This window comes from Haliaeetus leucocephalus, unplaced genomic scaffold (assembly GCF_000737465.1).
Source record: "Haliaeetus leucocephalus isolate CR32 unplaced genomic scaffold, Haliaeetus_leucocephalus-4.0 Scaffold526, whole genome shotgun sequence".
Taxonomy (NCBI): Eukaryota; Metazoa; Chordata; class Aves; order Accipitriformes; family Accipitridae; genus Haliaeetus; species Haliaeetus leucocephalus.
In genome coordinates this window covers 3,729,279-3,743,808 of record NW_010972962.1, presented here as the reverse complement: position 1 = coordinate 3,743,808, position 14,530 = coordinate 3,729,279, and the positions used below count along the sequence as shown (strand labels likewise).

Genomic DNA, 14,530 nt, shown 5'->3' with positions numbered 1-14,530 from the left:
CAGGCTTGTTCAGGAGGAAAGCAAAGAAGCAGCACAAGTATCGCGCAAGTAAAATCCATCTCATGTAGTATTAATCCTTTCATTGCCAGGAACCAACATTTTATTGGCATGATGCAGCAGAAAAGAATATTTGTTGTTTATTTGGCTTGGCCGAGCTTAAATTTCATAAGGACATTCTACTTACTTTTATCCTGGTTCAACTGAAATACTGCACTGAACTGAAGGAAATACAAGGCAGTCTAACACACCTTATGTGGTGAAGCAGAAAGTAGAAATACAACATACTGTTCAGTGTAGACTGTAATCAATACAACAATCAAAATTTAATTTTTGCCTTATTTTGAGAGACAGAGCCAGAATCTATGTATTCTAGGGATGACTGAAAAAAGTAAGAGGCTGGAACTTGACATGCATCATATGCAAAAACCAGTACTTGTTATTTATAATGAAAATTACAGGAAAATCAAACCTAAGAAATTCTTGGTTCCTCATTACCCATCCACATCCCCAGCCTCTTCCTCATCTATCCTGGAAGTTCTACAGGGGAAAAAACCCAAACCAAAGTATGTGGTCATATCCTTAAAAGTGCCCTTTCTATGTAAAACCCAATTAATATCACTTTGCATGACATGCACCCAATATGGATGCATACTGCAAGAATCCATAAACTTGGCATTTCGTAACATTCAAGTATTTTACTATGCAACCTAAATGAAAATTTTAATGCAGATTTCAAATTTAATTTTTCAATCATGTAAAACAGGATGCTGTTGTAATTTTATGCCTTCAGTGGAGCTTCCACCCTGAACTTCAGCTCCACAGGACAAATACCATCACTGCAGCAGATGCTGCTGTCCCAAGTAAGAGTGGGCACTTATGAGCCCCATCCCGTCTCCACCCTGAGAGAGGCTCACAGAAGACCAGCTTACCTACTCTTCAGGAAGATTCCTGCCTTACCCAGCATCCCAGGAGAAGAGGTGGCAAAAGCCTTGAGCTGAATTTCGAGAGAAAGGGAGCAGAGCCTAGAAAAGCACACCACTGCACAGCTGCCCCCATGGCAAAGTGGTACATGATGTTGTGGGTGTGCTGGAAAGAGCACAGCATGACCTCAAGACATCTGCCTGTTGCTCAAGTTGGAATAGCAGCATTCTCTTGACAATTCGGTGGAAAAGAAGAGTCACTGAGGTTTCCAGTCAACCTCAGGGGGTGGCAATGATGGTTTTTTGCTGGTTTTTTTTTTGGTTTTTGTTTTTTAAGTGAGGATAAACATGAGGTATTTGTCTATCTTGCAGGTTTCTTCTCTACCCCACCCTCCCCTTTTGTGAAGGACAGAAACCAGCTGCAAGAATCTGAGATGATTCAAAGTCTTTAAAGACTGAGAATCTTTCACAAGGAATGTATTAAGCATATTGTGACCTTCTGCATCTGCAATTGGACAGAGACTATCAGGAATGTAGAAGCATCATGGTATTTAACATGTTACATCCAAAATAAGCTTGTACTTTTTTCGCATGACTTCCAGAAGAAAGCTTCTGGCAGAACCCTGGAAGGTAGACTGCATCTTACATCAGGACAAATACCTATTTGTGATCCCCTGCTGCCCATCAATTAGCTACAGCAGGATAATGCTAGTAGGCTAATAATCAAAAATGAAAAAGAGAAATGTCATAAACATACAAAAGTAAACAAGACCAATATTTAGGAGTGCCAGCATTATTCATGATGCTGAATCAGCTTATTTTTAGGCAGTCTGGGAGGTTATAAAAAAAAAAGCACAAGTCAAAAAGGTTCTTCCAGAATCATAGACCCAGACATTGCAACTGTCATCACAGCATCCACTTTATATTCAGAAGAAACCAGAAGAGATTTGGAGAAAGACACTGCGATATATTATTTTGATGATTTTATTTATTTTTTTAATCTTCAAAATTTTCTGCCTTGAGACAGGAATGCATGATAGATAGAAATGGCTCAAACATCTTCACATGAAACACTCTTAGTCATAATTCATTCACAATTATTTTTCTAAAACATCTACAGTTACATAATCCCACCCATTTCCATCCATTATCACAGATTTAATTATTTGTTAAACAGTAGTTGCCAGCAATTGAAAGCTGTAAGGCTTTTTGCATATTAGTAGAGTCTTCTGAACTACAAACACAAGAGTATCACAACTATAACTCTCACTTTACATGGCAACCCCAGGTGACAGATGTTCCAAAAAAAAAAAAGAAAAAAAAAAGTGTTGTTTATGTGGAGTTCATAAAAATGACAGAGAGAGCTCTGTGCCTCATTAACTCTAAAATCCTTTCTCCTTTATTACGATTATTTTCTAAAACTACAGCATATTCCTCATTTGGAACCAAGAACTTTGATGAGCTGACCTTTACCTTCCATTGCTGCTTTTTGGCAAATTTGCAAGTCAGGCATATTAGAGCTCTCCAGCAAAACTCTATGTACAGAGCACAGTTTAAACAGATGGGTTGCTTGGAATTCATATCCCCCTCCATCTGAAGGGAACTACTTTGAGGTTTTCTGGAACTGTTGTAAACAAGAGGATATTTTTTTATATATATATGTGTGTATATATATATATTTATATATTTTATATATAAATGTTCTAAATGTCCTTTGGGAGTCCATTTGTTTTTATCTTTCCAAATGATGACTAAATACCTGATCTGTAGCATTTCTCCTGAGAAGATACTAGTAAGGGAATGACAGTTTTGATGCACTTTGGAATGGCACAATCACGTAAACGCTTGCACAATTAAGACTTATGAACTCATCCAAAGTTTCTAAACATGATATTCTAACTAAGAACTAAAATACCAGCACAATGCAGCAAGTTAAAAAAGAAAATTCTATGTAATCAAAATATGAACAAGTACATAGGAAATGGATATCTGTCAGTAAATCTATATCTTTTTAAAGTAGGAAATGTATGCACTTAAGAAAAAAATGTAGCTATCTGACAAACTTTGTAAAAAAAGTACTTTCCAAATGCATAACAAATGCCAAGATATCCTGTAACTGGCCAGGTAGAGCCACATGAAAGCTGCATGGCTTAGAGCAACCCAGGGAGGGGTGGAAACACAAATCACAAAAACAATAGATCAGCAAGTCTAGGGGAAAAAAATAAAAAATAAAATCACATCATCATCTAAATTACTGTATGCTTATATCACAATTGCTAAAGGAGCCAGTGGGGGAGGGTAGAGATTGCAGTTTAACGATTCTTAGAGTCACCTCTAAAAATTCAAAAGAAAAAATTATCAACTTAATATACTAATCCTAAGCACCAATTTAATAATTTAAGTTAACTGTATTTATATTTCTCCTACTAGGGATGGAGCAAGTTCTGCTTGAAGGATTAAAGTTTAACTTTGGAGCCTGTCTGACTTCTGTGTTCTTGCCATGCTTCCTCTGCTGTTCACATCAAAGTCACTGTAAAGACTCTTAAAGTTTCAATCTCTCTAGGCAAGCAATTCTTTGAAGAGACAATTACATCTTACAGTTTAAATCAACTTTCAGGTCATGAAAAGTGAAACACGCCAGTATTTAGTTAGTCTGATACTAAATAGTCTGTGAAAATGGAACAGCCAACACCGTTCCTTGACAGGATTTGCCTTAGAACTAGCAGCACCCAGAGCAGACCAACTGCGAACACATCCAGACTCCACTAGGAATTAGTAGTGTTAGAAAATTGCATATATGTTAGATCAAGAAGGCATCGCCATGCACGTGGCATCATTACATTGTTTCTCCTCTATTTTTCTCATTAAGAAAAAACAAAGGAAAACAGCCCTACAAAGAGCTTTTTGGTTGTTTTTTTGTTTTGTTTGTCTTCGCACCTGGAAAAAGCAGCACAGTACTCCTCAGCTGGAACAGCTCAGTGCTTCCCATCAGCTTAGTTCTTTCAGAAAGCACTTTCACATAGTTAAGGTGGTCTACTTCAGCTAATTCTCAGAGCTAACCTTTTTTCCAGTATACATTTCATGCCACTTCCTGACAGCGATTTCAGAACTGAAATGGATCTATGGTAATGTCCACTACTAACCGTGACCAGATCTTGACACAGACCATCAAGCCAGGCCCTTAGGATGGTTCCACACATTGAACTGAAGCTCAGACTAAAAATTTCACTGAAACTCAAAAGCTGGAGTGGTCATGAATCTCAGCTACTTTTCCCTATTTGAACCCTCACCCTGTAATGAAAGCACGCACACCAAGGGAAAATAACAACCGCCTGAGCTGGGAGCATTAAGACACCGGTGAGTTATCTTGCTGCTCTTCAGTGACCGTGGATTCGCTGTGCTCCTCGCTCATCTCGTTGGAGGGCTCCTCATAGCCTGGCTCAGCAGGATCCAGGCTGCTCCCCTCGCTTTGCTCCTCACTCTGCTCTTCGCTGGCCTCCGCAGACTGCTCCAAGTTGCTCTCCAAAGAAGCCGGAGAGCTGCCAGTTACACTTTCATTTTGGTTCATTTCGTTAAAAGGCTGTGGGAGAGGTGCAGGAGACTGTACAGCATTTTCACTGGCAGAGATGGGCACTTTGGTTGCACCGATGTCTACAACAATGTCATTTTGCGGTAGAGTAACTTTCTCCACAAGTTTCCATTGAATAATACTCATGTCTTTCCCTCCAGTTGAAATCAAGTGGCCATCACTATGGGTGAAGCTGACATTTGTCACATGACTACTGTGAGCGCTGTATTTGTGACTTGGAGCCTATTGAAAACAAGCAGAAAGATAAATCACATGCTTGACTAGAAGAGCACACGATACCAAAATCTAAAACTACTACTATTTTTGCTTAGCCCTTCGAGAGAGCTCTTTATTCACATAAGAGTAAAAAACTGTATTTATATTAGGTTCCCCCCCCACAATACATCCTTTCTTCTTAAGGCTTGTAACTTGGGACAGATTTAGAACTTTATGCAAAAAGTAATGGACCTTACACCAAGGCCAACGAACAGAGAGTGTCAAGCCTCTTCTCCAGAACTTAAGGAGAACTATTGCCTCTTTGCTTTTAGGTATATTATTTTGTATTTTATATTATTTTATATATAAACTTAATGGGGAAAACCATGCTTTTTTCTCTAGCACTGTTCTCAGATATAAATGAGCTGTTTGGCTGCCAGGTTCCAAACAACCAAGCTGGAAGCAGGTGTCTGGCAAGGAAAGCTTCATGCAATGCAAACAAGCACATAGACTAGACTGGTCTAGACTTACCTTTGGCTTGGAACAGGGATACTGAAAGAGATGGACCTTACAAAAATCATCAGCAACCGCTATCACTTTTCGGTTATGGGATCTGACAAGGGCATTTATGTCTGTCCCATCTGATCCTTCGGGCCAAACTCCTAGGAGAGAGTAGAGCAGATATTTAGCGATGGTAGTTTTAGAAACAAATTCAAAGACAATCCATGAACAAAACCAAGATCTATAACGCTGTGAGAAAAGGCAAGCTTAACAAAAGGTAAGACAGACATTCAACTGGAAAATGGAATATGCGTTACATTAAATGTCATTAACATTTTGCTAGCCTAATGGTGCTCCTCCACCCCGTTCCCCCAAACCCTCAGCCTCAGCCAGGATAACCTCTCAGGCTTAATATATGTTTCCTGTTCAAAACCTGTCTTGTTTAAAGCTTATCTTAAGTTTGCTGCTAAAACTGGCAACTCTTAATTTAACACTTTCATTCATGCAGAAATGTTTTGAAAGCAAGACTCATGCTGAAACATGGAACAAGCCCAGGTACCATACATTATGCAGAGATTTCTTTTGGTTTTATTTTAAATCTTAGTATTTGCATGATGCAAAGGAGGCAACTGATTTATGATACTTTGCACAGAAACCCAGCCTCTATGAGTTTCATAGATGTAAGTGCTGTCAAGTGCTTAAGTATAATTCAATATGTTTTTAAGTGAAAAAAGTGACACAGATATGTCTAGACAAAAGAATAACAACATTGCCTGGATAAAAAGCACTGAACAAATTGGGGAGGAGGAGGGTCTATTTTTATTAAAAAACAAAGACCCTAGAGATTCCCATAACAAAACTGATGATTCACATCTGCAAGAAAAGCTGAACAAAAGGTAAGCAAGGGGTTATAAGATGCCAGTTTATGCCAAAGGTACCATATTTTTACAGCTCAGACTTGGGTTTCTGATTAGTTCAGGAGTTAGGAGGAATTTCCCCCCCCTCAAATTTCACCCCCGACCCTGAAAAACTGTGTGTCTGATGGAGTGAGAGGGATGTTCATTATCAGACAGGAAAATATCTTCTTCCTCTGCTACAATCACCAACTTTGGTAAAATAAAAAACATGTGCTGTCTACTATTTTATATAGCACAAAACACCAACTTAGAATCGCCTTATCTTTTTCAAACTCCCACACTAATTCTTCTTGTTTTTAAGCAAAATGGCAAATAGCATTTAACTTTAAAGTTGTTTTTTTCCATTCTTCAGTGGGTGGAGTAAAAACTTCATTTTCTCTGAAGAATAACAAAGGCAGCTTGTTAAGCTTGTTACAATGCCAATAAGCTACACTGTAGGTAATTTACTAAATAAAGATATGAAATGCTAAGGAAAGTATTCAGAAACATTTTAGCACTCTCACATCAATGAAATTAATCTGAAAAATATATACTACTTAAGAATTTTCAAAGTAGCTCAAAATGAATGAATTTTAACTTTCTCCTGCATTCTATGTATAAAATACAGTGATCAGGTGGGAGTAATAAATGAACTTCAAATCAGTTTCCTGAAGTTTCAGCTACCACCTTAGGCAGACTATGCCAAACAGCTATGCTATCTCCTCTTCTTTTTAATTTAAGATTAAAAAGACGAATATTCAAGATTGCATCTCTTACTGAATATCTTTTGTGTTCACAAATTTCTTTAGCAGCTCAAAAGGCAAGACAACCTGTTGTCGTAAGACAGCAGGATTTGCTTTCGATGCATCAAGCAAACGTGGAATAAACAAGACATTAATATGACCAAATTCTTAGTTCTTAACTGTAAAAACAGCAAAAAACAGAAAATAATAGGACTTTGTTATTAGGCACGACAGCAGCACTTCAATTTTAATAAATTCTGCTAGCCAGTGGTAAGCCTCTCAAAACAATCTGCTCAGATGAAAGTGTGGGAAATGTGCAGTAAATGAGAGTGTGACTTCCAAGTTCTCGGAGTGCAGACTGATGATAGTGCTGAGCCAATATAGTAATATCAACTGCCAAAAAGGAGCGATGCTATTCTCATCTGAACCATGCATTTCTATCCTCTTTCTTCTGCTGACAACAGTGCAATGCCTGAGCCTACGGACACACTATCCACAGAGCTAAATTAGTAAAACACATACCCCCAAAGCCCAAATCCCATAAACTTAACCCTCTCTCCTGAATATTAAAGTGAGCAGCCCCTGGCTTGTTTGAATCCCTGAGCCAGCTGACCCTCAGGTCAAAGCCAGACTTCTCCTTTGGGCAGCAAATATCTGCTAGATTGGCTTAGATGCAGTGTCTGATTTAATGGGAAAATACTTGCCTTTGTCTGAGACCTAGCCATAATTTTAAGATTCTGCAAAGGGTGTCAGACTACCAGACAATATAAAGTCAAGGCATGATGAATCTTGGCTAGGAAGTTTAAATATATTCTGTTCTGCCCCAGAATAACATCACATTATCTGCTTTATCTACTTCATTCCCAGGTCCTCTGGCACACCGAAGATTTTGAGAGCTTTTGAGACTAACTAAACTTAACCCAGAGTGGTTAAAGTTTGTATTAATCCAAAAGGGAATGCAGAGAGGATCAACAGACATCCACTTTTTAAAAACAAAAAGTAAAAAGGCTTCTCAAAACAGTCATTATGGGAGCTGCTCATCTCCAGCCTGGCCCCAGCCACTTCTATCCAACAGCTGTTAAAAAGACAAAGCCAATGGTCTAGATGTGAAACCAAACTCTGCACTCCCACACCTCATCTCCTTAGGTCACGAGTAAAGGACACTCCTGGGAAAGCGCTGGAATTCAGAGAGCTGCTCCCCTTATCCTGCCTGCTCTACTACCAAATGAAGTTCAGTAGCAACAGAGCCACCGTCTGCTCCCTCCACCTTCCTGGTACATTTAAGTGCTCTGCATAAAATGTAAAATGCCTTCAGCTCCAAGGCTATTCCAGAAGGAATATTCAGTCCTTACAAAGTGTTTTCATTGCTCCTGGAGAAAGACATCATATTAGCATCAGAGTTTTCCTTTTCACTTTCTCTAGCATCTCCTGAATCTTCTGATACTCCATTTTAAAAAAGGCATTTGTGTTGCACTATTATTTCAGTCGCAGTAGTAAAGACACTGAGGAAATGACTGCTGTGGACCAATTCCTTGTCAGCCTAGGCTTACACGCACAGAGCATCAGGAGGCAACAGCCATCCAGTCTCTACTTCACCCAGACAGACTGAATAAAACCAAACATGTACACAACCCAGTTCACAGTTCTCAGGCTAATGAGAGTCAATATTTTCATCAAACTAGCAATAAGCAACAGTATTCAGCTCCAGAAACAGCATGCTCCTGTTTATTTCTGCTACCTACCTCAAGCTCCAAACAACTCAAAAATATTTATGCAGTTTATCAACCAGTCAGCTTCCTTCTCTGACCCCTTTATTTTTCCTGCTCTGCCTCAGATCTTTGGTACCCACAAAGGAAATCAAGCCTGGTTATAAAGCACCAAATGTCCTCCACCCAACCAATATGCCACACAGGGTCAGTGTTATCCCACAGATCAACTGCAATCAATTAAGGCTACTTGCTCATTAAGCACATGACAGTCCTAAAATATGCACGGATAGGTGTCAGAAGCTACAGAAGCACTCAGACTTAACTGATTTTTTTCTACCCTGCATATAAACTGATATTCAAAGTTGAACTCCTAGTAGCTGTGAAGAAAAGATTATAGACCTAACCCTCACCTCTAAAGAAAGTGCTGATTTACCTGCTTTTAATGTTTCCAACAACATGAAGAACAGAGGTATCTAATCTCAGCGGAAGTGAGACATGCAGCATCCTGCTCACACAACTTGGTTTTACAACACTGACAGGCCGAACCATACTTTTCAACCCCTCACAGAGGGGCTCCTCATTTATGGCCAACAGAGCTGCCTTCAGCAAAAGCACTTTGAACTGTTTGGCCACAGTCTCAAACTGCACTATTAAAATCAGATCTGCAGCGCTGTAAATTTTTCTGTACATTTTAAAAATAAACTACTAGGTAAAGAATCTGTTTAATCTTTAAAGCATTTTAACTCTTTAGAAGCAGTGCATATTATTCACCTTTGACTACAGGTGTCAAAGTGCTGTCATGATTTTAAGTCATGAACTGTAACCTACACTCACATAGTCTTGTTTCTATCCCAAAACAAGGTGAGCAAAGAAGAACGCACATGTGCCATACGAGCACTTTAAAATATCAGCTTTTTGCTTCAGTGCCTCCAAAATTGGTAGCCTAAAATGACAGCAGAAAAGTCAAATCCCAAACTTCAAGATGAAACAGAAATCAATTTTACGTTGTCTATAGAGCATCCAATGCTCTGTATCACAAACAAATACTGCGGTCAGTCTCTTTGGTCTGTCATCTCAGCACCATCCTCAATAATCATTAACATTGTATTTCTAATGACAAATTGAAGCAAAATAAAAACACAAAAGCACAGCGTGAATAGCTTAAAAGCAAGTTAAATGGTGCTTACCAAACACCTGGAAGCCTAGCACACAAGTGTATGTCGTCCAATCTATATCCTTACAGTCAGAACGATTCCTGATTAGCTTACAGCCACTTGGAATGTCCCCTGTAAAAAAATGTGAATGATGAGTTATGCCATATAAAATTATATTTACATATGTGCCCTTTGAAGGTGCTAAGACAGTAAATAAATATATCTTAAAACCAATCTGGAATCCCAGTATAGAGGCAAAGACAGACCAGTACTTTCATCAAATTCCAGATACTCGAAGCTTCGCTTGGTATTTAAGAGTCACATTTACCTCTCATTTCCCTCTTTAGATCAGCATACCTCAAAAACATTTCCCTGCAGCTTGCATCCCCTGCCACCTACTCTACAAAATGCTTTAATACAGTCTATAATAGAATAATTTCTCCTTCCTACCAGCTTCACTGATGTGTTAAAATTCAAGCAATCATTCAGGAAGCTCTGCTTTTAAAACAGTGAGCAACTATTGCCAGAGGAGCCTTAGACTGCTTTTCAACTAGGAAAGGAAAGATTGTCCATCTTTCAATACACCAGCCCAGTACTAATGGGTCACAGCTCTTTGCTTCCCTATACAGGCAATTATAAGCACCAACATTTCCTTTTGGTAGATTGAGATATTGCACTATCCAGGTTTGAAACCTAAGTTGTGACAGGCAGAAAAAACATTTTAAGGTGACAGATATTTAAACTGCTGGTTCTTCTTGCCTGTACAGGAGCAGAACTACAATCCTCTTGGATCTAGTTAAAGCTACAGGAAGACAAGAATACAAAAAAGTATTTAAAAACAGACTGATATGCACTATGCAAGTTGAACTTTTGACATAACCACTATATATTAAATTCATATTTTCACATATTAAAAAAAGACAAACACAAAACCATTATTACCACTAACTCATTAAAGTAGTATTATTGCTTTGCTTAATTTTCAACACCACCACCCAAGATAAAGTTTAAAGAAAGAAACCCCAGAGCAGAACAGTGGCACAGACCCACTGATTTTATTCCCTGAAAACAACTGGTATTGTTGACACTAATTAGACAACTGTATATATTATTTTCAATCTACAGAACTTTGGGCCAACATCAAAAGGTAGCGCCACTTGTTCTGTAAATTCTATGCTGTTAAACTGATTTATGACCTTGTAAAGAAGTAAGCTATATTTGGCATTGCCATTAGGTAATACACAGCTCTGAATAACATCAAGATATCAGGTTACACGAGTTCAAATTGGTTCCTTTGTCAGTAAGCATTTTGTACAGTCCTGATCAAACACACTCTTCTGAATTTTCTGACAGCTAATACATACTTCTGTTTCCAGTGTATCTAATTTCATACTTACAGTATAGTATTTCATAGTCTCCTGAGTTTGACATTATAAACTTGTTGTCCGGGGACCAGTCAAGGTGTGTAATATAGCTGGAATGTCCCTGGAGAAGAATGCAGTAACATCAATGTGAAACGCTTACTTTTAATTCAAACGCAAGCAGAAGTTACACCTACAGATGTGACAGCTAACAGCAAAAAAGCACCTCTCCACCCACCCCAGGTCTGCCGCAATTCACTTGTGCTCCTTTAAAGGCTCCTTACTCCACAGTGCCACACTTGCTAAACAAATGCAGGCTGGGCATCGCGCCTCTCCCACTGCATGGTGGATTCTTCACTTGTAAACCATGTCCCTCTTAGACCCCAGAATGATTTATTCCTAGAAGGTACATTGCTAAAATATGGATGAACTCACATTTCTACTAATTGAGAAAGGCAAGTAACTTGCACAGGATCATTTTTAGATCCCAACAGAAAAGTGACAGATAGGACTCTATTTTATTTCTCTATCCATTCAAAATAATTTCCATTAAACACACGCACATTCGAATAACCTTTGCTAATCCTAAAAACTTAGGATAGCTCAGTTAACAACCACCATGTAAAACTACAAGATCAAGGACTGGTGTTACAAGAATACCCTCGTAAGCTTTTTGAAAGTTTCTGCTCTGCTTCTTACACTGCATGCATGTTAATGCCAACTTCAAGTTTTCCCTATAGGCACAGGGTCATCTATATAAGAATCAGAACACTTTGGCCCAATTGCTTAGCTATCACCATCAAGAGCACACTGAGGGCTAAAGACCCACCTTTGTTTTCGAGGGAGAAGCTAAATGCAGCTGGTCAGAATATTTTTCCTGTGCGCGAACTTTTTTGTTGGTAGTAATAATAGTAATAATAAAGCTGTGAGAGGCTCCAGAGAAGCCACACATTTGTATAAGGTAGGAATAAATTATTTCTCTGCAGAGGAAAGGCTAGGAAATTAATAAGAGTGACGTCCATGTCACTCTCTTCTTCCTCCACCCTTCCATTTCTTCTTACTGCTCCTCTTCCCCTTGTAAGACCATCCATTTTCTCCCCTTCCTAGTCATTCTGCCAGGCAACAAAACACCACTTTCTTGACTGACAGATGCCAATTCACCTCCCTCTCTCAGTGGGCATTATGAAGATGGCATCCCTCAGCGCCCCCCAAGGTCTCTTGGCCCAGCCTGCACCCACCGTGCCAGGGCCATGCTGGAGCACTGCACTGGCTGCCGCACCACCCACCACACCAACTGCCTCTATAGAGAACTCTAAGAGGTGCTGATTGCTTCCAGAATTACATGTAGAAATACGCCATGTCTGTCTTCCTCTCCCCAGGTCCTCTGTGAGAGACTGCAAAAATATTTAGAGAAAAGCTAGCCTTTAAGATTTATTTACTTATGAACTAGTCTCTGTCTCAAGCCGAGGAACTGTGTATTGACATAACTGCTTTGCAGTCATGGATGGGATATACGATATCAACATGCAAACTTGGTATTTTGGGAAACAACAACAACAACAAAAAGTGCAGTTGGCTAGGATTTTCTCTCCCCCCCTTATTTTCCAAGTCTTCAAATCTGCAAACGAACTCCAACATGGAAAAGAATTGGTCAGTCATTTACTAAATCCTGCCAGACATTTGGCAGCTGTTAAAATTCCTGGGGGCAGTGGGGGAGGGAACAAAGCAATTGGCCAGGGGGCTCCATGCTGCAAAATCCCTTCAGGCAAGCGATCACTGAACGATGAACTGGAACAAAACATTGTCATAGTATTTTCAATAGGATGATCCCATTTTCTATTAAAATCTTTCTTTGGTAGCTGCCCACTGATAGGGCAACATTTTACTCTCTCCTTTTCTGTACCTTTATATACAATGAACATAATTACTCATATTATCACTGGCTAATAAAACTATCTAACTAAATGGAAACCCTCTCCTTCATTGGCAATGTTCATCTGTTTCAGATTTAAGTGGTGCAAGGGTACAAATACCCACAGCCTATAGGATTGGCATGCTAATTATTTCAGGTTAAGTCCAGTGGATCAAATACTTCAGGGTGGCTGCCTGAGTGGCTTTCACCCCACAGCCCCCTCGGTAAGTGCACAACACTTCTCTTTTGCTAACAGATATCTCTGATGTAAGGCAAACAGAGACAGCGCCAGCTACCATAGAGCTGCTGACATGCTGGAAGTTCATACCCCAGCCCATACCTTCACATTGCTGTCTGCATAGCTGGAGCCCTCAAAAAACAGCTGCACTAGTCGAAACGGTTGTTTCAGCTCATCTGAAATTCTTTCTGATCACAACCAACACCATCTCTCATTGTGGAAACACATTCACAGGTCAGAGACTCGCCTCTCTGGCAGCAGCAGAAAGCCTGGTCGTGACTGGAAGGGGATTTAAACGTAACAGTGGGCATACAGCCCTTATGCACAAGCTGATGCTGGTTCAGTAGATAAAATCCTTCTGAAAGTATTCAAATAATTTATTCAAGTTGGAAGAAACAACCAGAAGTTGACTACCAGGAGGACTGAGTCATACTACTTGGAGGTCATCCTCGAGGCTACTGAATGACACAAGAACGCCAGAAGGACGCAGTGCCAGCACCGAAGCACCGGCCAGGAGAGTGCTCCGGGTCCCGAGCATGCCTGGGTGTCTCTCTGCTTAGTATCAAGCTGGTATCGACCCGCCAGCATGCTGGCAGGCAGCAGAGGGGAGGTGCAGGGCACATGAAACCGGATCGGCAGCCTCGCAGCGCACTCCAGTCAGCTAACACGCTGCTGCCTTCTGCGCACGCTGGAAGGGTCAGGGGAGCTCAGCCCCGACAGAAACCAGGTTGCTAATTTTGGCCTCTACACACAGTCACTCGGACTGAAAAAAATGGTTAACAGAAATCTGCTTTGAAGCCTTAACGCTTCTGCCGGAGTATAACAATGCTCATTTCTCCCAACCCTATTTTTACAAACCCCTTTCCTGCCAAGGCAGAGAGACAGACATACAGATGCTGGTTTAAATTACAACATGCTCTCTCCTGATACATAATACATATGACATACAGAAATAAATGATCTCATACATCTTCAAAGAGCTCACAGAGACCTTGAAGTACATAGCAAGCTAAATATTATGTGTGTTAAGATTAGCCATCTCTGAGTGATTTTATCTTTTATGATTAAAAAGTAAGTGATGGGGTAAAATGCTGTACTGAGGTGCAGCCATCTGCTGCCATCCCCACCAGCCCCACTGGGCTCCCAGTCTGACTTATGTGTAGGCTCAGCCCTTTCCCCACTGCCTGAGCTCCCTGGGAAGGCTGCAGACCTGATTTCTTGTCTCATGACTGTTGTGCTATCGGCTAAGCCCATCACCACCCTACTTAGGGGCTGTAGGATGCCCTGGCCCACCCTGCACCGCAACCCTGCC

At 40.1% G+C, this 14,530-nt stretch overlaps 1 protein-coding gene across 1 annotated transcript in view; it reads right to left on the bottom strand.

Moving 5' to 3' along the window:
• Positions 1-1,888: 1,888 nt before the first annotated feature.
• Positions 1,889-14,530, bottom strand: part of EML4 (echinoderm microtubule associated protein like 4) — a gene marked incomplete at its 5' end in the record, with an annotated part of 76,832 nt that continues 64,190 nt past the window's right edge. The window contains 4 exons of the mRNA XM_010576534.1: positions 1,889-4,731; positions 5,236-5,366; positions 9,741-9,839; positions 11,105-11,192. Of these exons, the coding sequence (XP_010574836.1) occupies positions 4,267-4,731; positions 5,236-5,366; positions 9,741-9,839; positions 11,105-11,192 (783 nt within the window). The remainder of the gene's footprint in view (positions 4,732-5,235; positions 5,367-9,740; positions 9,840-11,104; positions 11,193-14,530) is intronic.